This window comes from Orbicella faveolata, unplaced genomic scaffold (assembly GCF_042242905.1).
Source record: "Orbicella faveolata isolate gen_17 unplaced genomic scaffold, um_ofav_v1 contig_34, whole genome shotgun sequence".
In the NCBI taxonomy this organism is placed as follows: domain Eukaryota; kingdom Metazoa; phylum Cnidaria; class Anthozoa; order Scleractinia; family Merulinidae; genus Orbicella; species Orbicella faveolata.
This window is the reverse complement of record NW_028301563.1, coordinates 8305001-8332500: the sequence shown is the minus strand read 5'-3', so window position 1 is coordinate 8332500 and position 27500 is coordinate 8305001. Positions and strand designations below refer to the sequence as shown.

At 38.8% G+C, this 27500-nt stretch overlaps 5 protein-coding genes and 1 non-coding gene across 6 annotated transcripts in view; 1 reads left to right on the top strand and 5 right to left on the bottom strand.

Moving 5' to 3' along the window:
* Positions 1-919, top strand: part of LOC149104570 (uncharacterized) — a 20296-nt gene extending 19377 nt beyond the window's left edge. The window contains exon 17 of the mRNA XM_089270808.1: positions 1-919. This exon is cut by the window's left edge and continues 486 nt beyond it. The gene's annotated coding sequence lies outside the window, so the exon portion shown is untranslated.
* A 2929-nt stretch (positions 920-3848) lies between these two features.
* On the bottom strand, positions 3849-3930 carry Trnal-uag (transfer RNA leucine (anticodon UAG)). Its single transcript has one exon. It is a non-coding gene; the product is annotated as a tRNA-Leu (tRNA).
* A 3895-nt stretch (positions 3931-7825) lies between these two features.
* Positions 7826-10945, bottom strand: LOC149104569 (uncharacterized). Its single transcript, XM_089271021.1, has 4 exons — positions 10879-10945; positions 10013-10084; positions 8601-8695; positions 7826-8151 (listed from the first exon to the last, which is right to left on the bottom strand). The coding sequence occupies exons 1-4, from the start codon at positions 10923-10925 to the stop codon at positions 8021-8023; spliced, it is 345 nt and encodes a 114-aa protein (XP_089127147.1). The 5' UTR covers positions 10926-10945; the 3' UTR covers positions 7826-8020.
* Positions 10946-11152: 207 nt separating this feature from the next.
* LOC149104568 (dyslexia-associated protein KIAA0319-like protein) lies at positions 11153-16739 on the bottom strand. The gene is made up of 7 exons (XM_089272241.1): positions 16727-16739; positions 14050-14201; positions 13629-13767; positions 13240-13310; positions 12947-13038; positions 11987-12123; positions 11153-11325 (listed from the first exon to the last, which is right to left on the bottom strand). Exons 1-7 carry the CDS (start codon positions 16737-16739, stop codon positions 11168-11170), a joined length of 762 nt encoding a protein of 253 aa, XP_089128367.1. The 3' UTR covers positions 11153-11167.
* Positions 16740-21006: 4267 nt separating this feature from the next.
* Positions 21007-27500, bottom strand: part of LOC149104564 (uncharacterized) — a 38892-nt gene continuing 32398 nt past the window's right edge. Inside the window, exon 4 of the mRNA XM_089272240.1 lies at positions 21007-22033. Within this exon, the coding sequence (XP_089128366.1) occupies positions 21654-22033 (380 nt within the window). The 3' untranslated portion in view covers positions 21007-21653. The remainder of the gene's footprint in view (positions 22034-27500) is intronic.
* The window catches only part of LOC149104566 (uncharacterized), an 11068-nt gene continuing 10402 nt past the window's right edge, over positions 26835-27500 (bottom strand). Inside the window, exon 5 of the mRNA XM_089271061.1 lies at positions 26835-27088. Within this exon, the coding sequence (XP_089127187.1) occupies positions 26949-27088 (140 nt within the window). The 3' untranslated portion in view covers positions 26835-26948. The remainder of the gene's footprint in view (positions 27089-27500) is intronic.

Genomic DNA, 27500 nt, shown 5'->3' with positions numbered 1-27500 from the left:
AGTTTCTCTATCTTTAGCTAGTTTAACGTGGTACGCATTGCTTATCAATCGCTATTCTACATTGATTATACCTGTACTAGAGTAAATACTAGTGAAATTAGATGTTATACAGCTAAAAAATATACATTTCATCATAATTTTCAGTTTTTCTTCATATGGAATATGGAATATAATTAATCCATGACATGGTTTTCTTGAGGTTTACTGATGGCATATAATCAGTTTTGTAATAAGAACATGATTCAGAAGTAGTTACTTGAGTTTAAAACAAAAACAAAACAAAGAAATAGGTAGTTAATCATTAGTCTACAGGGCATCATATTTCGTATACATTTTTGCGTATTTTCTTCGGAGTGATGATTCACAAGTTAAAATATAGGAAGAGCTTAACATCTGGAACAGCATAGAAAACTGATTAACAGAATCGCAGGATACGACGCTAATGTTACCTACTGACTTGAAGCTTCCTTTGAACGATCCCTTCTGATTCCCGCGGAGTATCACTCGGACTGCTTGTTTCTCGACTATCGCCCTCCACGACAAAAGAGGTGACAGGGGACGAGTTAGTGCTTCTTCCTTATTCTGTATCGAGGAGACTTAAGATGAGATTCAGTATCGCTTTACTTTTACTGTGACACAATATTATACTACACTGGTCATATGCATGTTCCCGCCGCTTTTCTTTAGTCGGTGTGCCCAGATTGAGTCCGCGCTCCACAATTGTGAAATAAAAATAGGTCCATATGATTTAAACAGTGGCCGATGAAATGAGTGACTAGGCTTACTACTGTAGAGAACGTTAAAGAACAAAACTTGGTAATATCGCTAGTAATTAAAGACGAATTTGTAGTAAGATTCATAGCGTTATTGAAATATCGATTGAGTAACTTAATTAAAGAAGATATTCAGAACACTGTCATTTTGTCTATTTTTTTTCTTCTTTTTTTTTTTTTTTTTTGCTAGTGATGGTGAAAACAGACCACAGATTAAAAGGTGGCAAAGGGTATTTTCGTGATTCGCGAATGTCCTAATTTTTTTCCCGTGAAATGTGAAATGGCTTGTTCTTTTCTCGTCAATCGTGATTTCATTAAAAGCCGTGAACCGTGATTTTCCAAAATAATTCTCCGTGAAATGAGAAAGAAGTATTTAATTCGTCGTGAGCCGTGATTCTGGTGGTGTCTTCTATTATTTTCGACCGTAATTAGCAATTACGTATATTGCGTGGTCGTGACAGGACAATATCCCTCTTCGTGGTCTTGCTCGGATTTCTTTTTTGCTGCGCGCAGAACAAGAAGTGGACCAATGATAAAGACATCTAAATAACTAGGCTGAGTCGTTGGGAGTAATGCAAAAATGCCATTTTTTTTTTTTTGTTTTTTTGTTTTCGTGGAACGTGAAATGGCAATTTTATTTTCTGTAAATTGTGAAAGGACCAATTTGTTTTCCGGGAGACATGATCTTGACCCTCTCCCCCCTCCTTTACTACCCTCAGGTTAATTAGTCGTCTGCCTAGTAATGGGCCAGGGAGGCGCGATGGCCTCATGGTTAGTGCGCTCATTTCCGTATCGAGCAGTCCGGGTCCGATCCTTGGCCGGAGACATTGTGTTGTGTTCGTGGAGAAAATCCTTTATACCTCTCTACACCCAGGTGTATAAATGGGTACCGTTGAACTTAATTCTGGGGGTAACAATGTGATGGACTGGCTTCATGTTACAGAAAGAGGGATAAGCTCCGGCTTGATGGGCCACTTGGCTAGTATGCAGACTTTACCTTCACCTAATCGTATTTATGGGCCAAAAAGACCACTCGCAAAATTCAAAGCACATTCGGGACCCAAGTGGCGTATTTTCCATATGCTAGCTTGTGAGGATATTGATGACGTCATTTTCCGCTTTTTCACGGTTGGTTGTGCAAACGGTCAGTTTGTCTATATAATAAGAAGAAAATTAGATGGTTGCTAGAAGATATGAATTTTATTCTCTCGTGTTAAAAACAATAAGAAGGAACGTATACGAAAGAATACAAAAGAAAAAGAAAAATTATTTCGCATGTATTTCATATATACTACGTAAACTTAACAACTTGACGTCAGTTTATCATTCGTTTGTCCTGCTATTGATCATGAATTTCGTCATAACATTGTCAAAGAACTTGTGGGTCCGCAGACTACTTTGACATTGTTATTTCGAAATTCATTGTAAATAACAGGAAAGACCCATGAAAAACCGACGTCAATTTGTTTTTTGCGATAACGATATTGTGAAATTGTCTGCCCTCACTCTTGACGCATCTCGTAAATTATATATTCATGTGTCCGTCCGCCTATTGACAATGAAAATTAGCTAATGAGTGCGCGAGAATCTCCTCAGTTATCATGAAAAAGATCATTGCATGCAAAGGCTAGATATTTAGAGACGTTTTCGTTTCTCGGTGACCTCAATGGCGTTTCGAAGTCTCAACACATTTCTGCTATTTACGTTCTTAATTTGAAAAAGTGGGGCGAGCTTTTTTAATCCAATCATAGCGATGTAATGCAAAACCAATTCCTTCAGGACACTCAAGTGAAAACTAATCTCAAAGATGATAACAGCTGACTTAACTATTTAAGTTTAACTGTAGATCACGCCTCGCCTCAGAAACGATTTTTTTTAGCTGTAAACAATGGAAACCTGTCAAGAAATCCGTCGCAGGCAAATCGAAGTGATAACGATTTGCCAATTCCAAGTTCATATTTTTACGCATTTATTTCAAGACAAACGAATCACTTCTATGAGTGCAATTGTACGTGCACAGTAATAGCCAAGGAAACTAGAGATGCGTAAACTAGCTTTAGGGACACATTCAAGTCGATGAGTCCTTACTAGTATGAAACAGCTGCCTTAGGGCCGACACTATAGTTTTTCTTTACAGTTTTAATAAACGGTTGAGCAAAGACAGGGGACGAGAATAAATGAAATTATCCACAACCTACGGACAATGTTCCTGAGGTAACACAAAATTAGCAGAGAATTACTCGAGGAAACATGTGCGAACCGGTAAGGAGAAGATATATTATGATAAACACTGCTATTGTTACTGACCGTTTTGAAGCTGTATCTGTCGGTTGAGACAGATAAATTAACTTCCTTGTTTTTGCCTCTCATTGGTTGCCTAAGAACGCGTGTTTGTAGAGCAGCAGCTCGTGAAAGCACGTAGGAGGCGTGGTGCTTAGGCGGGACACTGGATCGAATTGTTACTACGGTAGTACAGTAAAATCCCACATGTAAGAACCTGGTTGTTTCACTGACCTGCTGGCAGGAATTTGCCATTTTAATACCCCAAAATACAGATGACCTGCACCTTTTCAAAACTTCTCTTTTGATTCGTTCTTGTTAATCTGTACCTCTTTTGTTTTTAGGGCTAGGGGCATTGTGTTGTATACCTATTGTTTCGTTTGGCGAATCATGAAGACCCTTGTAAACGGTACGTGGTCGCCCACAAAATACCAAAAGGGGTGTTTCAATAGTGTCCCAATTATTATTATTATTATTATTATTATTATTATTATTATTATTATTATTATTATTACTATTATTATTATCATTTGCTTGTTTGTTTGTTTTTAAGCTAAATACCATTGACACTTAAATAATTCATACATTCATTCAGTAGCCAGCTTTTCGTGGAAAAGGTATTGCAGCAAACTTATGACGCTGAGTAGGGAGAAATACGACTAAAGTTTACTGAAAGTCATTGCATTTCGCATTGCATTTCGCATCCGCATTTCTTGCGGCAATATTTCTACAGGCCTATCAGAATTTTGCCGATGAGTTCAGTTCCCGAACGACTTTTCGCAAAATATGATTTCGAGGCAGCGGTGGGATTCGAACCCACGCCATCGAAATGACTGGTGCCTAAAACCAGCGCCTTAGACCACTCGGCCACGCTACCAGCTCTTGTTACAATTACAATCTTTGGTAATATTTAATAATCATGCTACGACTCCGAGTTTTCTATTAGAAAACGAAGGCGAGTAGTATAATTGTTTAAGTACAAACTCTAACGGATTACAGCACAAAACCTGCAGTGCGCTGCTCCTGAAACTCTTAAAATACACAAAATTGCAGGTTTTGTGCTGTAAACCTTTAATCTGTTGTCACAAGAGGCTGGCGCGAGTACTTACGGACGGTTGTATATGGACAACCAAGTGAAAATCAGAATTTTTTGGCTCGATGGGATACCAAATTTTCTTAGCCACGGGGCTCTGCTGTAGTTAACAATAAGACTATGTGCTTGAGATTTATTTCACGTGATGGTTGACGAGGGCGCAGTTCTTAAAACAAATATTAGCCCGATAACGGAGATGGAGGGCTTACATGTCGATTTTCGGAGCAAAACATTTTTAAGGACAACTTTCCAGTCCCTATAGGCCTCTTTCACTGGCCACTACTATTTTATTCTAATGTTTTTTTGTTCGTTTGTTTGTTTTTTTGTTAAATGATGACGAAATTGACAAACGATTCCAAACTATTCTGAACACAAGTAAATCAGCCAGCCTGTGTAATGCTTATTTCCTAGCCGTTCATCATTTTTTTTTAGTCCCTGCAACCAATCCTCTCGTATAAAATCTTCAAAGGACATGTCGCAAGGACTAGTCCCGCAGAATTTTACCCTCGTGTGTGTTCATACCTTCACAAAATGTAGTCGAGGGTTGATAAACTGAATTTCTTCCATGTTTATCCTGGAACTTAAAGGGCGGAAGGGTGGGAAGAACTCTACTTCCTGTTATACTGTTTGGCGTGGGTCCCCCTGCTTCTTTGATTATATCCAATTACAGAAACTGCATGCGCTTGGAACGTTGATATTTTTATACCGCCAAGGAGGCCTGGTAATTGGTCACAAAACAAAGGTGGGTACATTATTGGCCAAAAAAATAAAGACGATTTTAATTTCGGACAAAAATGCCCGAAAATAAAACCGTCCGAAATTTTCAAGCTTCCGAAATATTTAGTGCAGTATATATCTTGGAAGTAACCCCAACGCTCTTACTTTCCTTCATACTGGGCTTTAGGGCGCAAACTCTAGTGGAGTAACGGCATGATAACATTTGTGTTGTTTTCTCTTCATTGTATTGAGTCGCAAAACCTTCAAGGTGCAGTAAAACTATTATTTTCACGGATGCTGTTTCAGTCTAATTCGTGTTTCGTTTCGCAAATTTACTTAAGCTATGTTTCAGCAAAATGTCCGAAATTGTTGTCCGAAATTTATCCGAAATTAGATAAAAAGTACCGCAAATTTTACGTCCGAAATAAAACGTCCAAAAATTTTACGTCCGATTTTTTTTGCAAGTAATAGCAGACGACAACAGCGAAACTTACGGCGTCTTACAATTATGAACATATGTTGTTATTGATATCTCCTAACGATGTTTTAGTAACATTACTTTCCTTGCTGCTTAAGAGTTTCTTTAAAACTAAATTTTTTAAAAGATAGACGATGGATGATGTGTCATCCGAAACATGTCTTGTTAATACTGTTTATATGAATTTCAAACACATCGTGTGGTTTCCAAAGATCTTCCCAAAATGGCATACAAAGCTTTGAAAATGAACAAGACATGACAAAATGCTAATATTACAAAACCCTACTTATTTATTTATTCATTCATCTTTGCTAATTTATTGTAGCAAATTATCTTAAAATTGTCTTGAGACAAAAACAATACATAAATATATCCCTGCCTATATCCTGACATGCCGACAAAATTTCCTTCGTGTATCCGAGACGTTTAAGCCTGGTTTTCACCAGGGACGCTAACCTCAAGCCCAAACACAATATGTGGTCTTATTTCACCGTTAAAACGGCCTTGTCACAGGCATAAGCACAAGCGCAAGCACAAGGACAAGGTTCAAAATGTTTCCTTTTTCCTGTGCTTGCGCTCATGCTTGCGTTTGCGCTGCAGCAAGTGAAAACGAAATACCGCTCAGCCATAACACAAGCACAAGGATATTTACCACACGTCGTTGTGTTTGGCCAATGAAAACACTGGATCCGGATTACCGCGCGCGCCTAAACCGTCAGTTTTCTAAAATGCCGGAAGGGTCGGATGATTTTGTTTGTACTTGTGTTTCCGTCGAATTTCGTTTTCACTTGGTCATCCCTATTGCTTGCGTTTGTGCTTTTGTGTTTACGCTTGTGCTTGCGCTTGTGTCGCTACTCAAAACCAGGCTTTAAAGTTCTCCTTGTTTTATCTATTTTACGGATATAACTTGTTCTATAAAACGAGTTTTAAAAGTAAGAAAATGCGTACTCTTATATAAACAGCCGAACTAGTGATTATTTTAATATACTGAGTAAACTTATTTGCTGGAGGACCAGGCGGTAAAATTTTGATAAAACACCGTGACAACTCCTCCTTGGTTATCATTCACTTAAATCTCACTACCGCTTATGTTTCGTACGTATTGATTCACTAACAGAAATCAAATGGCGATCAAGCTAGTCAAACGCCACACACCTCTCCAGTACCTGACATTTCAGTCGCTCCCTGTTTCACCTATCTCTATTGTTTCCAGGGCTAGCTTCACTGTTTCTTTAGTTTGTTGTACTATTTTCTCAGCCAATCCTGTTTAGCCTTCCTTCTGAGAAGTGCGTGACGCCTCAAACAAGTTAGAGAAAACAAATCAATTCCGTCATTTTACTTTTAATGCACGGCTATGAAATGAAAAATGAAAGTGTATGTTACATAAAAGCCATGTGATAAGGGCAACATTTTCCTACAACTTGTCGCACAACAATGCTTCATTGTAAGTTGAAAAGCGTTGTTGTGCGTATTGTCATTCGTGTTGCATGTTGTGTAATAACTACTCTTGTGGAATAATTACTGTCTCTACGTTAAGGAGCTACGCCACGATTTGCGCACCTTGAAACGTTTAGCCTAAATTTTCCAAGTCTGTCGTTTGCAATCCGTGTTAATCTTCTCCATCCTTCTCCATCGCTGTTCCTTTATGATTTATTATTATCTCTTTGGTGTTTTTTTCATCTTAATAAACTACAATTTTCGTGTTTTCTTCAATTAAAAGGTAATTTTGTACGTTGCCCAAATAGCTCAAAATGCCGTGACTGACCCCCTTTAACTAATTTCCATGACTGTTAAAAACACGGAAAAAATGTTTGCAAATGAATGTAAACGTTCATTATTATCATTCTTGCCGCACAACAAGAACCATTTTATGCAAAGGTACAAGACGTAGGTAGAGAGTTTATAATGTTACAAACAACATTATCCTTGCTGTGTTGCACACTAATAAGTTAATAATTTCAAACTGCTGTTTGTAATACGGCGAAATATCTCGCTGGATATTTCATAGGTAAAATTTGTATAATTATAAACATTCCTCTCGTTATGTTGTGTACAATTCAATTCAACAATTCAATTCAACACTCTTAGGATACGAAATTTGACACATTTCTTAGGTTAAAACAGTTTACCAAATTTGAGAGTAGTATACCCACAGCAATGGAACAACGCTTTAAGTAAACTGTTCATTGTGGTTACTTTTCTTCATCCGTACTTTTAAAATCATTCATTGTTCAGTGTTAAATCCCCCTAGAAGTTAAAATTGTTTGAACAACGAGTCATAAAATGTCCTCTAATGCAAGACTTTTTAGGTGCAAAGAAAAATGTCTCATTTAAGATACGCGGGGGTGATTTACAAATTTGAATGCATACAGTGAGTGTTTGCGGTGAAAAGGGCCAAAGATGTTTTACCATTATCGGCCAAGTGATCTTTCCCAGCCTTCTTGATCGACGTCGCAGCATATTAATAAAATTTTCTACGTAAAAAACACAGCAATGTTTGGTTCTTATGGTGATCTCTCTTTAAGTTTCTTTCTACAAGCCAGGCAAGTCTGTAAACTTAATGATTAAGTCATCACTGCCGCTAGATCTTGCACCACTGTCAGAATGCGCGTTCCTCTCGTGCTGGGATGTTCACGCTGACCACTATGTTATATATAGGATGCCCGTATGTACTCTATATCACGTATCTTTCCTGATATAACCATTCACCGAGCCGTTCATGTGCCGCTTTTTAACTTCAAAAACAGTCGACTCCGCATCGCTGTCCTCGTCCGTATCGCTTAACATCAGGCTTGTACTCAAGTATTTACCTGGAGGAAAAATAACTAAAATTGACGGATGATCTCATACCAACGTTATTACTGAGCCGATAATTATGGCGGCAATGACGTGATTGACAATTCAGAACTTACAGCAAGCATGAAAACCAATGGCAAACACGAGAAAACACGAGACTAGAGGCAAGCAAGCACGGGAAAACGTCTAAATGGTGCTAAGCGCGGAAAATACGTCATGGGTGGTGAGTGTGGGAAAACGTTGATGAAAAGGGCGGGAAAAGTGCAAAATCACGCGTGATTGGTCGAGGGAAAACAATCGATACTGAAAATGTTTTTTGAGGTTAAAGAAGTGATCATAATGTGAAGCCCAAAAATAATACTCTTAGCGGTACCTCCACAGGCTGCCTCTTGAACATATTTGAGAGAGAGGTTAGCAAACGAAATTCCAGCAGCAAAAGGGGCAAACCCTTCGAGTCGCTTACCTCCTTTTGGTAGCATCTCCATACTCTCAAGCTTGTCATCTTCGTCCTCGTCAATAACAGCGTACCGATGGCGCCTCTTCCCACGACCACGCCTCCTAAACAAAACCACATCAAAAAGTAAGCTCCCCTATCACAACCCAAACAATAACTTCTAGTAAACCTTTAAGGTACTCAAAGCCCAACTGACCTAAGTAAGCAACTCTGTTCAGTTTTGGAGACTATAATTTGCTGGTTCTCTCGGAGGCTTGATTCACATTCCCAAGGCTTCAATTTTTTTTAAATTTCGTCCTTTGTAATCTGTCGAAATCTTTTAAAATCTTTACCATCCCTACTTGTTTTTTGTTTTGCTTTATATTTTGTTTTCTTTTTTCTTTTATTTATTACAACCTGTTTGGGTTTTTCTTTCTTGTTGGAATAAAAACTTGAGTTCATCTGTACGTAGCCAAGAACGACAGTATCATTATTAACAACAACGATCAACAAAAAACAACCACAAAAGGAAAAATGGAAAGACTTGCAAAAATAAAAGAAATGCAAGGGAAAAAGAAATAAATAAATAAAGCAAAGTGACAAAGTGCAAGAAAATAAAGTGTTTATCACGAGAAACAAAGTAGAAAATAACACAAGAACGGTTAGAAGATAACCAAGGCATACAAATCTAACTCGACCGCTAGATGGTCTAAGAAATTAAAAAAAAAATCAAATGGAAACAGAACTGTGGAAGAAATAAATAGCGTTATATTTCATGTAAGTTACAAGATTAAGTAACACCATTTCCAACAAGAGCGACGTTGTTGTAATAAAGCTGTTGTTGTTGACGCCAAGACTGCGGTCCAGAAGGGCAAGGACAGGGACACAAGACATGTAGTCTTGAAGATGATTGCAAGACCTAGTACACCAAGCTAGCGGAGTCATGCAGTTTAGTTCCCTTTATCCAATCAAGTCAGCTTATATAAATTCCCAGAGGACGAGGGTACAAGAGGCCTAACACAGCAAACCAGTTTTGTCATACAGTTTACTACCCTGTACCCTGTGCTCAAGTAAGTCTTTAAGTAGTTCCCAGAGGACGAGGGTAGAAGGAGCTAACATTCTTAAGGACGTTTAGAACATCTGGCACACCAAGCCAGTTTTGTCTTACACTTTACTAACCTGTACCCAAGAAAGTCTGTACGAAGATTCCCACAAGAAGAGCGTAGAAGAGGCTCACAATCGTAATGACATTTACAAGGTTTAGCATACCAAGTCAGATTTGTCATGCAGTTTACAAGTAGTACCCTGTACCCAAGCAAGTCTGCACATACATTCCCTGAGGACAAGGGAAGAAGAGGCTTGCATTGTCAAAGACGTTTCAAGCCAGTTTTGTCATGCAGTTTACATGCAGTACCCTGTCCCCAGGCAAGTCTTGAGCATACCTATGGTCAGTTGAAGAGGCATCCTCTGTACTAGGAGGGTTAACAGAGACTATAACCTTCTTACGACGAAGTCTAAAGATAGAAAGAAACAGATACAGGAAAGAAAACAAGGCAGACGACAATGGAGACGTTGAACAATGAAGGCAAGGAGAGGAGACACGTTGAATGGAATGGAGTAGAATAGAAAGGAATGACCATGACAAAATTTGGATCAAGGGAATCCCATTTGTGACAGAGTTCCTAATTCGGGCTCTAGTAGCAAGACGTCGTTAAAATCACAACTGGATGTTCTAACAGGCGAAAATACATCATTTTATCACTTCAAAGCTAATCAAACATTACTTGGGCAACGGTGATTTATTATGCTAGGAAGATTCGTAGAATTGAGCTTTTGTTTCAAGTACAGTATAGATAGGTCTAAAGAGTGATTTGAGGACTGTGTATGTACACTGTATGTTAGGATCCCAAGCAGCGTGGACTGTAAGAGTCACAGAGAACTCACAAGAACAACAAACTACAATTAGTGTCTACATGCCAGCTAAAATCGTTTAAGAGATGGCAGAAAAAACAAAAACAATGTACTAACAGAGAAGAACGGCAAGGAAAACTGCTTCGTTTAAAGACTGGAAACTTGCGACGCCTACCATCATAAAAAGGAGAAAGTTTTATGAACATATAAGACAACAATTACTCAGTAAATGCATGCCAGGATATAATTTACCTTGGAAAGAAAATGAACCAAGGGTGTTTGTTAACAGGGTAAAAATTGACCTCCTAAGTGATCTATCGTGAACTTTGATATAACTGCAGTCATCTAAGGTCACACTCATATGAAACACATTACTAGTGTTGCATGTGATACGTACCTTCCCATGCAGAAACATATTGCCCACACTATTCCGCCAATAGCCATGATGATTCCAAAGATAATCACAGTTATATACAGTATACTCCAGTTTGCGAAAAACACAATCACTCTTAACAACAAGGAAAATATTGTGCAAGGCACTTCTTACACAAACATAATTTTGTCACGCAGTCTCACGAAAACAAGAGGAAAGGCGTTGCGTGACACCGAACGGCTCACAGAAGAGATAGCATACGACAGAAATTCTAGCAGTGATGTTACCTTTAGGAACATGGTTTACACCAAGCTTATTCTACGAACAAAAGACAACAAAACGTCTTACCACAATTGCTCTCTTTAGTGCCAAAGTGAACTTTGAAAAAATCCTGCATCCAGAAACTCTCACAGACACACAGCTTGGTGCTACGATCACAGTAGCCATGACCTGAGCAGTTATTCCTGCAAACTGAAAACATAGGAAACAGTGAGAAACTAGAGAGCGACATACAATATGACTGTGCAGTACAGTGGAAACATGACTCTGGGCCACGGAGGTCCATCTGGAAACGATCTGTTATTCGTCATCCGGCTCAGTGTTTTTCAACAGTGACCATCCCTGTTCTGTTTTGGTTTTCTGTTATCACTGCGTATTGCCTTCCTTTGTAAACGGAAAGGAGAAGTGGGGGGGGGGGGGGTAATTCTCTTATATAAACTAAAGAAATATCTGCGGAGCTAGAGGGTATGGTTTTTTAAGCTGTTTACTGTGAAATATGGCATAAGCCTTAAGCATAATTTTTGTGTGAAATAGAATCTGCTCTGCCCTCTTGCCTGAAATTGGACATGATGTTTGAAGCTCTTCTCAAACGTTTATGCAAATGAAAGCTGATCATGTATTAAGGAAGGAATTCGCTCTCGAAAATCGCATAATTTTCGACTGAAAGAGGGTATCAGGGTTAAAGAAACAGGCTACACACCCCCACCAAACACTTTAAAGTAATCCCTCCTTCACCTTGGTAAACCTTTACTTTGAAATTCAGTTTGATTTGAAGGAAAGTGTACGATTTACGTCCGAAAAAAAGAGACTTTGGGTTGCTGGCCATAACGAAGCTTATAACGTGGACACTTACTGTAAGGTTCAACTTTCAACATTCCAAATTCGAAGAAGCCTTCCTCGTTACCAATCTTGTCTTTTAACATTCCAGCGACTTCATAACCGTCCTTAGCTTCGAAAACTTTGTCCTTAACGTAAAACATCACCATCAGACTGTGGGGACAAAAAAAAACAACAACAAAAATTAGGAATCTCTTTTAAAAAAGTTGGCACACTATAATCCAGGCATTCTCAGGTACACTGCTGAAAAAAATTATTTGGGAAACTGGCCAAACGAACATGAATCGTTCTTAGGCCTTGTCCACACTATGCCAGAGGAATTTGAAAACACAGCTTTATTTCTAGCGTTTGGCCTACCGTCTACACTAATCCATCACGAAAACGGAACTTTTTAGTTTTCCGTTTTGGCGTGGGCGGAAAACATTTCGAAAACGAAGCTCTTCGAAAACGATGGCATGTGATTTCCCTAACCGAGTTTTCCTCAAACACAAATCCAAAATGACCGGTGATTGTTGCGCTTTCAAATTCCTCTGGCGCAGTGTGGACGGAAAACATTTGATGCGTTTTCAGAGTGAAACCTCCGTTTTCAAATTCTTCCGGCGGAGTGTGAACGAAGCCTCAAGCATAGTCACAGAAAACTGGCGCTGCAGCTCCTTTCACTAAACCAGTTCCGGGTTGCATTTGGTCTCTGTTTCAAAAACATTCTTATGAAAATGTGTTTCGCTCACAGATTCATTCTCACGCAAATCAAACTCATTTGTCATGTGAAAAGTTTTGCACGAGAATTAGTTTTGAAACAGAGGCTCAAGGCAACTCGGACTGAAATGCCCCATTGCCTGAACGCTTCAGTACACGCTTTGTCGATCTCTAAAGGAAAAATACTCTGCAAGTCAAGAATCATTGTCAGATCTCTTCGCCTTGAAAAGCTTGACTCCTTTCAGGGATTTTTGTGTGCTAAGTGGTGCTTGCTGTTTACCTGTGTCCAACTCCAGCTTCTTTCAAATGCTCCACTATGATGTCTTCATCCTGAACGTCAAGTATCACCGCTAGTTTACGAATCAACTGTTCCTGTTGAACCGAAAAAGATAAACCGAAAGGAAATTAATTTAGTGGTAAATAAATGCTCAGTTACCACGCTTCAATCTGGTTTCATTCTAAATACATGTGGGTTTTAAAGATGCTTTAATTCTTTACAGTAAAAATCCATGCCCAGATACAAATACAAGCACAAGTATTTATTGTCATCTATGAGTCTCCTGTGTCCTGTACCTTATTCTCCTCTGTGAACTTGGTGATATCCACGTCCAGATATAACTCGACAAGATGAGCACTGTTTTCATCTGCAAAGTGAGAAAATGTTACGCTTCCAGGCATGAACAGTCGGATTACATCGAAACAGTCAACTTGGAGAAATGGACTTGGTATGCGTGAGGTTTTATATGCGTTCTTACTTGGACCAGTACTTCAAAACTTTGTTGTGCCGCTTTCAACAGCCAATAACCGCTTGTTCAAGAAAGCGCCTAGAAAACCCTTGGTCAACGTAAAGTTCTGTCTTGATAACACAAAGTTATAAATCTGCATGGGGAAAAACGCACTTTCTCTTTCGTGCAGGTCTATCAAACCTTTATCGTGTAATAATATCGAAATGAGCCTCGTACCTTCCTTGACAGTAAGTACCACGTGATCATTTCCCTTGAGACCCTTCCCATCAGCCACAGTGAGCCTAAACTTGTACATTCCTTCTACTAGATTGGACAGGCGCAACACAGCTTGATGGTCGCTTTTGTTTATAACATCCTACAATGTGTCAACAACAAAAAAACCGAATCAATAGTGGGCAATGTCTTAAAGAAGTTCAGTCACGTTATGTGGACTTTTTTAACCTCATACAAAATTAGCTTTAAATTGAAAGAAACTTGAACTTAGTGTTTACTTAGGAACAAAAAAAAAACACTAAGGAGATAATAAAAAATCATAAAGGAAGAAGGATGGTTAAGGATGGAGAAAATTAACGCGAACTTGAAGAATTTAGGCTCAACTTTTCAATATGTGCAAACCGTGACGTATGCTAACACTTACACCAGCTGCAGGACTCTTAGGGTCACGTGACCACTCGTACTCGACAATCCCGTAATCATCATAGGACCTGGAACCATCCAGTGCAGCAGCTCTGTTTGGAAGATACACAACAACATCTGGGCCGGCATCGGCTGTGGGCGGCTTATTGACATCTGGAAAGCCAATGTAGGATATTGCAGGGTTAAGTGGCTGTCCCGCTAAAAGCGGTCCACTCGACTTCGGGACCAAAAATAATTTTCCTTCATTTTTTGTCAGTGAAAAGGGTTTGACACATATATAGAAAAAAACAATTTATTATTTTCCAATTCCTTATTTTTGCTTTCCTACGAGCCAAAATTGAATTTTGGCCGAACTGAGGTTGCCGACCGTGATCAGAAAGGTAAAATTCACCGATTTTGTGAAGCGTGCTACGTCGCCAAAAATGCAGCTCACGGAATTTCGTTTTCATGCGAATTTTAAGATACATTCATTACTTTGACTGACGAAATATGGAAACTCTTCGAAAAATTCTAAGCTTACCAGCGAGGCTGGAAGACACCCTACTCCGAGGCCTTTGATCACCTACTAAAATTTAGCCAAATTTGACGGAGAAAATCTCAAAAGTTGGGTCTAAATGAAGCCTAAAAAGCACATCACAGTAAATTTCATACCTTAATAAACCGTTCTATGAGTTGAGACCGGTGGGTATCTCCTTGGATTGCAGGCGAGAACAGATTAAAATCTGCCACTGTCAGTGTGTTTACATAGCCATCGCTCGTGTCAAAGCTCGTTTGCATAACCTTAGCACCCGGTGAAAATACATCTTCTTCCGTTCAGGTTCGTTTGTTGACCTTCTGAGTAGTGGCAAAAAGCTTCCTTTAATACTTGTGTACTCTCTAGATCCAGTTTTCAGGTGAAGGTTGCCTTAAAGTTGATCAATTCTCAAGACTTGGGAGACTCCAAAAGTAAATAATGGAGCCGGTCTGCAGAAATTAACGGTAGCCGTCGTCCTGACCCTTCAATAAATTCTGCCGCAGAGGTAGCACTAGGAGGGGGGGGGGGGGGGTGTACCGTTTAATGGCAACTGAATCCTGTACTACTGCCCGGACTACTGGGAGCTTGAGGGCTATATGCCCGAATTTGAAAACCTACAACAATGAACACTTGCCGGTTGCATCGCCGCTGGGAAATGAACCTGAATGAACACGACGCGCTTGAATGGAACTATGTTTTGCGTTGACTGATGGGCTTTACTTCTGTTTTATGCTGGATGCTTGTCTTTTAGTATCTTGTACAGCGCATAAAATAGACTTCGGGATCCGTTTATCGGGCCGTTTATACAACGAAAGCTGCACCAGCTTTGTCAAAATGCCACACAAGTTGTAACGTGACTAATTACCCGGGAGGGGGATACACCCTTATATGGGCTATATAGGTATCTGTATGTGAGGCTCCAAAGAATAGGGTTTTTCAGCCGTTTGGGTCATAAATAGGGAATCGATTTTGGCCATTTTGGTTATAAATTGGGTATGGTTTTAGCACTCTAGTCTTGAATTGGGTATGTTTCTTAGCACAAGCTACCTTTTTCATCATTATCAATAGAACCTTCAACAAAAGCCCTTCATAACGTATGTTTACGGCAACTGTGGCAGCCGCAACGGTCATAACTAGGCTATCGAATTCTAGGTCAGGTCATAAATAGGGTAGCAAAAAACGTAGATTTTGGTCATGAAGAGGGTAAGGGTTTTGGGAAGGGAGCTGCACACCCCCACTCAACTTTTCTGGAAGTACCCCAGTAAGAATGCGTCCATCACTTAAGCATATGTTTCGCGAGGCGGAGAAATCAAAGACAAACTATTTTTATGGCCAATAATTCTGGTGTCGCCAGAAAAAATGGGAAGGGTAGTAGTCCTATAAACACAAAGTGAGAAATCGGCCTCTCAACATCTGCACGCACTTCGATATGGACGCCAGTTTTGGAAGGCTTCTTAGTCCCATTTTTGATTTTCTTCCATTGTGTTTTCTATGAAAAACGAACGGCTGATAACGGGAAAGGAAAAGTGAATTTTAGGTCCATATCTGCTTCCCCCGCCCTCATGTATTAGCAACTCCTTACATTTTCCGAGGAAAGGTAGATAAAAATGCAAAAGGTACAATGATTGTCGTCGTTCGGTCATACTGAAAAGATTGCACTAGTCCAAAAAATTAATGGGTGGCTTTTTCATTATCAATATTGAAATGAGAAAATCTTGCCAAATCTAATGATCAGCGCGCGTGGGGTTGGGGATTTGCCCTCGGCCCCTGGTAATTGGCCCGGGGGGGGGGGGGGGGAGGGGGGCGGGTGTACTTCCAGAAAAGTTGAGTCGGGGTGTGCGGCCCTCTTCTCAAAACCCTTACCCTCTTTATGGCCAAAATCGGCGTTTTTTGCTACCCTATTGATGACCTGACATAAAATTCGATAGCCTAGTTATGACCGTTGCGGCTGACACAGTTGCCGTAAACATACGTTATGAAGGGCTTTTGTTGAAGATCTTATTGATGATGATGAAAAAGTAGCTTGTGCTAAGAAACATACCCAATTCAAGACTAGAGTGCTAAAACCATACCCAATTTATAACCAAAATGGCCAAAATCGATTCCCTATTTATGACCCAAACGGCTGAAAAACCCTACCCTGTGGGGCGTCACATACAGATACCTGTATAGCCCATATAAGGGAGTACCCCCTTTCCGGGTAATTGGTCCCGTTACAACTTGTGTGAAATTTTGACGAAGCTGGTGCAGCTTTCGTTGTATAAACGGCACGATAAACGGATCCCGAAGTTTATTTTATGCGCTGTGCAAGATACTAAAAGACAAGCATCAAGCATAAAACAGAAGTAAAGCCCATCATTCATCGCAAAACATAGTTCCATTCAAGCGCGTCGTGTTTATCCAGGTTCATTTCCCAGCGATGCAACCGGCAAGTGTTCATTGTTGTTGGTTTTTAAATTCGGGCATAGAGCCCTCAAGCTCCCAGTAGTCTTGGCAGTAGTACAGGATTCAGTTGCCATTAAACGGTAAATGAAAACTTACGATTTTCTTCTTCTCCTAGTGCTACCTCTGCGGCAGAATTTATTGAAGGGTCAGGACGACGCTACGGTTAATTTCTGCAGACCGGCTCCATTATTTACTTTTGGAGTCTCGCAAGTCTTGAGAATTGATCAACTTTAACGCAACCTTCATCTCAAAACTGGGTCTAGAGTGTACAAAAGTATTAAAGGAAGCTATTTGCCACTACTCAGAAGGTCAACAAACGAACCTGAACGGCAGAAGATGTATCTTCACCGGGTGCTAGGGTTATGCAAATGAGCTTTGACACGAGCGATAGCTATGTAAACACACTGACTGTGGCAGATTTTAATCTGTTCTCGCTTGCAATCCAAGGAGATACCCACCGGTTTGAACATATATAACTGTTTACTGAGGTATGAAATTTATTGTGATGTGTTTTTCAGGCTTCATTTAGACCCAACTTTTGAGATTTTCCCCGTCAAATTTGGCTCAATTTTAGTAGTTGATCAAAGGCCTTGGAGTAGGGTGTCTTCCAGCCTCGCTGGTAAGCTTAGAATTTTTCGAAAAGCTTCCATATTTCGTCAGTCAAAGTAATGAATGTGACTTAAAATTCGCATGAAAACGAAATTCCGTGAGCTGCATTTTAGGCGACGTAGCACGCTTCACAAAATCGGTGAATTTTACCTTTCTGATCACGGTCGGCAACCTCAGTTCGGCCAAAATTCAATTTTGGCTCGTAACACAGCAAAAATAAGGTATTGGAAAATAATAAATTGCCTTTTTATATATATATATATGTGTCAAACCCTTTTCTCTGACAAAAAATGAAGGAAAATTATTTTTGGTCCCGAAGTCGAGTGGACCACTTTTAGCGGGACTGCCACTTAAAGTCTGAATTAAGTGTTTTTTTGTTAATTTGTTTTTAATTTGTTTTTTTTGTTTTTTTGCTTCCGCTATGAAAGGAGCTTGTAAAACTTACCAAGCATGAAATATAGAGAACGTCTTGCCGCATGTTTCATTTATTTATCTATTTTTGTTCATTATTTATGGGAAAGCTGGCTCTAGGACGAACTTGTATCAAGACTATCAGTGACAAGTCAAATTCTGTGGCTATGTTTTTGCGAATCCAGACAGATATTGAAATTAAATGTCTCGTAAGGGCTACTTTTTCGCTGAAATATAGAGGTAAATAACCGATTCCACTGATTACCATGCTCTTGTGACCATGATTGGCTCATTTAACACACAGTAAAGACATGGTGAGGTCATTTAGGTGAAATCGCAGAGGTTAAGCCTGTCCAAATTAGTGCCGCGAATCAAATGATAAATGATCAATTCAAGCTCTAATTTAGCTTTGTTTGCCTCGTTCGACTCAATTGCAGCGACTTCAAAGGGTTGTATAGGCATGGTAGGGACTCTGTTAAGAGTACACGAGGTAGATAGCAATCTCAGTACGACGTGGCCATATTTATGTACACTATTATTATTATTATTATTACGAGGCAACATGACGACAAGAGCACTGTAAGCAGTGGAATCGGTTATTTACCTCTATATTTGAGCGAAACATTTGTAAATACTGTATATTAAGTAAAAAGGCAAATAAACAGAATGAATCCATCGCTATTATTGTCATCATCATCATCATCATCATTATTATTGTTATTATTAACATCATTATTACTTTCATAAATTTAGACATATTACAGTGTTGTAAAATACTTGTTTATTTATTTATGTATTTATTTATTTATGTATTTATTTATGCATTTATTTATTTATGTATTTATTTATTTATTTATTTATTTATTTAAATATTTATTTATTTATTACATTTGACCGAAATTGCTTCAACAAAAGTGATTAACATTGCAGAAACAGGAGATAGAGGTGACCAAAAGCATCGCAGCGCCATACTAGGAAAATCCCCTGAATAAGTATTTTAAACTACCTATATATACATATGTACAGTATATGAAATAAAAACAAAAGCAAAAACAAAAATCTGAATTAACCAAAACAAACAAAACAAAACAAAACACTACAAAGGAATACAAAATCTCACATTACTCCAAGAAAACTTCTAACCTTTCACGATTGAGAGCAGCGAACGAGTGAAATATTTTTCAACACGAGAAGAGAAATTTCGTATCTTCAAGCAGCCATGTAATGTTCTATTTATTGTATCAACACTAATGATATACCAAACAATTTCAATTTCGCTGCGAAAGGCGCGATTTATAATGTAACCATAGCGAAGGTGATCTTTTCACATGTGAAGATAACATGTTTTCGCACAAAAGATCTCCTGGTATTTCCTTGGTGTTTATATGATAAATGGTGTTTTGTCCAACGAGATTTACTTAGTGTTTAATCTTATCTTTAGATAAGGGAGTATGGGGAAGATCTGGCAAATTATAGTCTTCGAGCATCCTCGTAACATTGCTTAGTAGAAACTACTTTTGCTAGAGAAACAAAGCCTGCCAATATCATATGTATATTACAAACAGCGCCGACGTAAATCGGTGGATGGCACCCGTTACTGGGATTTTCGTTCTGTTAAGCAAAATAAATCTAGATTGACTAGATAGCCCTGAGCTTGCTCTACAAGATGATACAGTGTTTTAAAAATTGACGAGCAACCAGCATAAGACATAATTAAAATTTAAAACTTCCTCTCGTTAAAATATTTTAGAAATGGAGCATTCGATTGCCAGTCTGCAAATAGTGAATAAAAAGCACAATCTTTGAAATATATGCGGTAAAAAGTGTGAAGTAGAAGAAAAAAAAAAATTACGATAAGAACAAAAAGATACTTGCGAGGAAATAAAATGCGGATATGGGGTTCATAAAAGAATAGAATATTGTCTAGGTAATGTTTTTGAGTTATCGTCAGATTCAATTGCAATTGTGGTATGCCAGTACACAATTCTAGTTGGTTATGACGTCATATAACGTCAAAGACGTCACTTGACCTGCCATTTTGGATTCGCCATCTTGGATCTCACTATTTTCTTAAGAGGTCAAGAAATATCGGAAGTTATTACAAAATCAAACCAGAATACTAACGAAATTTGCAAATTCGTTAATTAAAGCAATTTGATGAACAATAATGGGAAAAATACAGAATTATGTCAAAAAAGTTGATTTTTGGCCAAACGTACATGAAGTTTCAGGTTGCCATGGCAGCGCTTAAAATGATGGAGACAAAATTGACCTATCAAAATTTCCGCGTAGGATGAATGAAAATGCAAAAAGCCTTGAAACTGATGGCTCTTAGCTGCCGGATTTTATCCCAGTTTCTGTAGCATGAAGCGAAGCGGCTAGGAGTATTTCTACTCCCCCTGGACGGGATGCTACACCATCGGAGGTCACTCCTCCGTAATTTGTTAGGTTTCCCCAACAATTCGCCGGTACTCATTTATACTCCTGGGTGGAGAGAGGTACTGTGAGAGTTAAGTGTCTTGCTCAAGGACACAACACAGTGTCCTCGGCCAGGGCTCGAACCCAGACCGCTCCATCCGGGGCCAAGCGCACTAACCATGAGGCCACCGCGCCTCCCGGAGGATGAATGATGATGAATGAATTGACACTTAAATAAAGTTCTTACGTACTTAACGAACAGCTAATGAAAGTTTCAGCCCTTAGAGGAAATCGTCGTTTCAAAATTTAAGGGACGGGTGGCATCCACCCACCCCACTCCCCCACTACTCTAAGTAATCTCTACATTGACGAGCTGTCTCAAGAAATGTTGTCCTACAAAAGCATAAAGACGTACTGTACAGTCCTGCAAATGATCCTGTTTTCGAAAATTGTGGTTTAGGTATATTTTTCCTCGTATGTCTTGCAAGCGCTTAAATTATCGTGTCCTTAGTATATTTATTTGCATACCGTAAGTGTAAAGCTGTCGCCTTTACACGTGCATTTTGTTTTTTTTTTTTTGCTGTCAATCATCACCACCTGTGTGCCGAGAGCTACGCAAGAAATGTAGTCAATTTACTCGAGAGTTCTCAGTTGTCCCCAAATTTGAAAATATAGTGAGCAAAAAACAAAAAATATGGTGAGGAAAAACCATCACTTTTAAAGTGGCAAATTTGCATTCAAATCGGTTAGATACTGTACATTTTGCTTCGCTACCTATAGCAACTGCTGTATCTGTATTATTAAGAAACACAAATACACTGTATAATTTAAATCAACTGTCCAAATTCCTGAGTCCAGAATTTCATCTTTTATGGCGACGCTTGCGGTAAGATTTGGGAATCATTTGAAGGCCTGCGCACTACGCGACAATGGCGAGATAAATTACTGTCATTGATTGTTGGCCAACGCATCACAGTGTTTCAGCCTGATAAAAAGAAACATAATATAGACTTGTATCCGTGATTTATCCTTCCTTCTCGCTGAAAATCAAAATCACCGTGAGCTAGCTCGAGCAAACATAAGTAACCACCTCTACCCATGATATCTTTTGGTATTGTTGCCTATACGCTTTTGTGCTTCCCTCAGGGACAACCTTCCTCGAAACGGCTGTATTTAAGAAAAAAACAAAGAGGCCGTAGTTGCTTGGTTTAGTTAGTGCCATAGTAACGGTACGGACAGTAAGGTATTTTATGCAAATAATAGACCAAGTAGGAGGAACAATTCTTTACACTTATTCTGAAAAAATTATGGCAACAACCATTTCCCGGCTTAAAAAGGCAGACCTTGATACCATCTTTTACGCCTTCTCCTTTGTATGGCAATCTGTTGTTCTCAACATTCAACCATACTGGAAATGGTCCATTTTGATTTGGTTTACACTGAGTTGGCAATCTTGTTCCTGCAGCTCCTTCGAAACGATACCAGTCGGCTTCTGGAAACGTTTCGCAGTCCAAGGAATGAGAGTCGTCTTCATTAGCCAGGTTTCTGTCAGTAGTGTTAAAAGTGTGGTATCCATGGCAGGGATCAACTAAAAGAAAATACATTCATAAACGGTTGCTTGTTACTATTATATCAGAGTAATAATAATAAAAAATAATAATAAAAATAGCGAGATTGAGCTCGCCTCATGCCTGTAATAACCATGTTATTTGAAATAAATAGATCATAACGATATTTTGTAGCATTTTTTTAGAGAGATTTTCCACATTGCAGACTTGTTTTCTTTAGACGAATATAAAACTAAATAATTTAATTGCTTAACTGGTCTCCTGTTCCATTAGATGTACAATGGTCTCAGATAGAGCGGCATAAAAAAAGAGATGAACTGCAACCATTATGTTAAGTTAGTAAACTAGACTGAGCAACTTTTACGTGCACAATGCGCGCGTGGGACCAGGCAACTTCAGTCTTCAACGCAGACAGCATATAATCAACTTGTTAAAGGCACTAAGAAATTGTTCATTTATTAACAATGAATAATGATGTTTTTATTTCTACTTTGTGATATCAAAGCATTATTACTAATAACCAAAGGGGATGAAATTGTTGCTGGAATCAAATTATTTTTGAACTCATGGGGTGCAGCATGACTAAGGTCGGTCCAGGTAAGAGCATTTGTTTTGTTAACCTTATTTTTAATAATATTAAACAATTTAGTGCTATTTAAATTAAACAACAAATCACTTATCAATACTATAACATAATCAAAAAAGTTTTGGTAGAAGATTTGGGAACTGTTGATACAGATTTCTTTGTTGTTCCATATAATGTTACACCAATCCTTAGTTGACGCAAAGTTTTCACGAAACTCTGACCAACACTTTGAAAGTTCGGAATAAAACAGAGAATTGATGGTGTAATCGTTAATGTCAAAGTTGCAGTTGAAAAAGAGGAGTTCTCCTGATTTAACCAGAAGATGTGGTAAATAATATTTCCACGTACATTTTCGCTGAATATCTTTTTAACCAGGCCGACGCAAAGATTTTTTTATCGTATATCCCAGGTCTATCATTCTCAAATCACCCTTCTAAAACTTATTAATTGTTGATAATCTAGTAACTTTATGCGTGCCATTCCATAACAATTTATACGGTAATCGATTCAATTCATTGACCACGTCATTCGGGATTGGCATTAATTAACGAAGCTACATGGCCAAAGGCAAGGATAAATAAAGTTTTACTTATGACAACTTTACTATAAATAAATAACCCTCTGGAGGACCAGACGTTAATTAGCTTCTTTATCTTGCCTAAATTTTCAATGAAGTTCTTTTCAAGCAGCAACTTTTGATCATAAGTATACAAGATCCCAAGGGTCTTAATTGACTATCTTGGCCATTTAATATAGCTATTAAATGTTTTTGTTGTTGTTGTTATTCCTGGAGGACCCAATATACATGCACATGCCTTCAGTTTTGGTAAAATTTATCGTTAAGCCGGATGCTTTCTTAAATATTTCCAGTAAATCGAAAAGTACGTGAGCTGAGCTAACCCTTGCAAGATCTGCAAGTTTAATGGAATGGTTAATAAATGAAGCCTCTTTCCTTTCTCTGATTTTAACTATTTTGTCTCCTACCCATCGCTTGCTCTGCTTTGGAGCATTTCTGTACGTCTTCAAATTTTTATTATGTTCTTCCAGCAATATTATTCTATATTATTATTATCTTTGTATTCAGATTGTCCATCACAACATTTTTGTCGTGTCTTCTGTCGTGTCTGTGGACATATTGCCTTGAAACCTACTGAAACTGAGTTGAAATGCAATCTTTTTAGCTTTTCCTCGTTCGTCCCGTCTTTGGTTGGCGTATATACTTGTACCATCGTCAACTCTTTGCGTTTTTTATGAACTCGACCCGTAAAAAATCCTCTTGCTGATCGGTGGTTATTGGCTCTATTTGCTGTAGTGCTCACTATGGTGTTTTCTTGTGGCACTTCCTCTCGTCTCCCACGTGCATCACTGTCTCTCTACTTTGCAGTGTTTCTGAAATCATCCATTTCCACTTACTCTCCTTTGTCTCTGGCACTTCTATTCTATATTATCCCAGCTACCTGGCCACTTCTGCTGCCCTTCCTTTTTTGCCATAGTTCTCACGTTCTAACGCAAGATGTAAGTCTGATGCTTGGAGGCTATCATTGAACCAAACAGCCTCTAGTCATTTCGCCCTATTTAGTTCAGGGCGTCATTACAGCCCAAGGGGCGATACCGCCGACCAGTTTGTCCTGCATCGTTCCACGAGGCAAGGTCGTTAACCCTGCGCCAAACTCGGAAGACCGAGGAATCACTCTTTATCTAATGTTTACCCTTCGCACTTTTGGACATGGGTGATCCTAACAGGAGTGCAGGACCCCAGCTGACATAGCTCTAGGGGTCATATAGACGAACAAACCACCTCGGTTAGGTTAGGTGGTTACCCCATTCAGAGTAGGATATTTTAGGAGATCGATTTGTCTTCTGAGGTTTCTCGAGCGACTAATCTTCTCCGTCTATCCACTCGTGTCCCTCGCACCCAAACATGAAGTTGTTTGTCTCTATTTTCCGAGCAGATCAATTCCGGGTACTACTGTATAATCTGGTTTCACATGTCTTGTGTAACAGTTGAATATATAATATATAATGGCAATGTGTAAACAAATAAACAAACTGACGAGTTGTGAAAAACGAATGAATTAATGTTTTGACTGAACGAAAAGCCGTAAGAGGATTTGTTATATTTGACGCTTGCATATGGTGTTAGACTACGAGTAGTCCCTCTTTCGCTTAGTCCGTCGTGCATGACGCGAAGGAAAACCGCGAGATGAAAATAGCCGTGCGAGTTCACGCGGCCGTTTTTTTCTCGCGGTTTATTTACGGTCTCGCTCGACGGACTAAGCGGAAGAGGGACTATTCGTAGTCTAATACTCGTTGAAAGTATGACTGAGAGGGGTACGAACGCGCGCGCACTAATAAATTTGTATTGCAGTGCATATCAGAAATAGCGATAAATTGGCCTGCCATCAGCCAATTACAACGGATCGCGAGTTATGTCACAGTCATATAATGATATCAATAAATCATAATAAATACATGATTAAACGTTCATAATTATCTTTAGTTAATACACACAGGTTTCTGCGTTCCTTTTGATAAGTAAAATTATACTTTTTCAGAGCCAAAAAAGAATAAAATAATAAATGCAACTACACTATATAGTTCGTTTCCACACGACCACAGCAAAATTAGAAAGTTCTCGAAATCACTCCCACTATTTAGTGGCATAAGGGTTTTGTCTCAACAGAGAGTTTACCTAAGTTTTTTTTTTTTTTTTTTTTTTTTTTAATTTGAGGCATACTAATGCAATAACGTCTGAAATATTACAGAAACGACTATTTTCACCCAAATAGTGTTTGGCCGATTGTCCTTAAAATGTACACACATGTAATATGCCAAAGTTTCTGTTTCATTGTTGGTTTACACCCGAGTTCTGCCCATCCTCTCCATGGGGGTGTTCTGAGATTAATTTGCGACCAAATTTTGAGCTGTTTTTCACCGGCAATTCTCTCACAGAGATATGATTGGCAGTTAGGCAGGACACAACTCGTACCCAGTGCTTTCTCGTGAGAAGTAAGGGCAATGATAACGAGGTTGTTGAGACATCTAAACAACTAGAGTCAATCAGAGTCATAGTTATAATTATATGGCGCTGCTATTTACGTGACGTATTAGATGACAGTGGCAATATAAGTCTTTCTAGCGGAAAAAAAAATTAACACATGCGTCATTATTATATCAAAAAATTACAATTGAGAAATAAAGATTGAAAACTCTGGTTAAACAATAACATTCTATTGCGAACGTTTTTTTTTTATTATTTCTGGGATCTCGGTCACGTCTCTTCCGATGTAAGTAAGGCCGGTGCGCACTTCTTTTGCTATTTATCAGGCGATATTTTCATTGCGTGCAGTACATAATTGCACTTTTTTCATTATTTTCTTTCCTTCCATGATTTTGCTCTTACCTGTATGCAGTTTCTGAAGTAAAATAGCTCTCGCACTGTTAGCATTATATAAATTGATTGTCGCGTACGTTGCAATTTTTACGTATTGGGGGTAGAATTCCGAAAAGTTCAATTTTTATTGGTCTTAACTACGAGACCAGCAAGTGCATCGCAGATCTTATGTCCCGCCTCCAAATATAACAGCACGCAATAACATATGTATTAAGGCGTTTCTTGTAACGTCCGTTTACAGCATGTTTCAGTTGGTATTCACTTTCCCGGGAAGTTAAACTTAGGGTTATATTGCTGGACCCCGATTGTGGAATGTCTTACTTAAAGCTGATTGCCTGGAGACAACTAATTCGTAGCTAGAAACATAACAAACAGGTTTCGTATGGTATAGAGAGAGACTGCAGTAAAGACCAGTTAAAAAGCTGAAAATGCTGCAACACACATCTTTAGAAGTGACGGTTACAAAATATGACAAGATTTAGAGACTACAACTAACAGGAGGTATTGGTAACCAGCTAGACAACAATGAACAAAAGAAAATAATCCGGTGTGAATTAGTATAGAAAGAGTTCTTCACCACCGATGTTTTCATTTAGGGCGCGTTTCAAGTCTTGTAATTCGTAGCTTTCTTCCAAAAAAGAATGGAAGATTTTTAACTAGTGCTTTATGTTTGAATGCTCTGACCAATTTTCAAACCAATAAAAAGTTACATGACTTGAAGATTACTACAATATATTAAAAGCTTCATCATTACTTTAGTTGGCTTAATTTCATGGAAAATAATTCTCGTAAGAGAATTTCGATTATGAAATAATTTAGTTTCGGTTCGATTCGATTCACAGAGTCAGGTATACAACCAGGGATTTGTTTTGTAAATAATGTAGTGGATAATAGCTTGTTACAGCTCCCTGAAGCTAATTTTAAGTAACGTGGATTACCAATATTATTAAAAACATTATTCTCTACCTTCACAGTTAAGACCGTTCTTTACAAATCCATCTTTGCATTGGCAGTTGTACGGTCCATCCGTATTCTTGCACTCAGAGTTGGCAACAGCGTCACATGAGTCGACCTGTTCAGCACATTCGTCGATATTTGACACGAGAAAATGTGATATGAATGTTATATTTATCCACCGTAGGAATACACATATCTTAATTCCCGTCCAATTCGCATCCAAGTGACATGGGCGTGTCAAACAAGCATTCTGTATCGGGCATGCAACCTCGTTCCAAGGGATTTTCCCCCAGAAGGGGAAAAGCCGTGGAAACGAGCTCGAGTGTCATGGACAGACTTTCAGCCACAATAACATAATTCTTACCTAGCGTTGTCAAAATCAGGATAGTGTCAACCGGTTAAAGACAGTACCTAGATCTTATCGATGAGAATCCAATTTTGAAAATTTTCCCTAACGCTGCATAACTGGCGGAGTTTCGCATGTGTGTGCTTTGTTTCAGACGTGGAGTAATACTAATATATAGATTTAGGCCAGCCTAAAAGCGTAGCT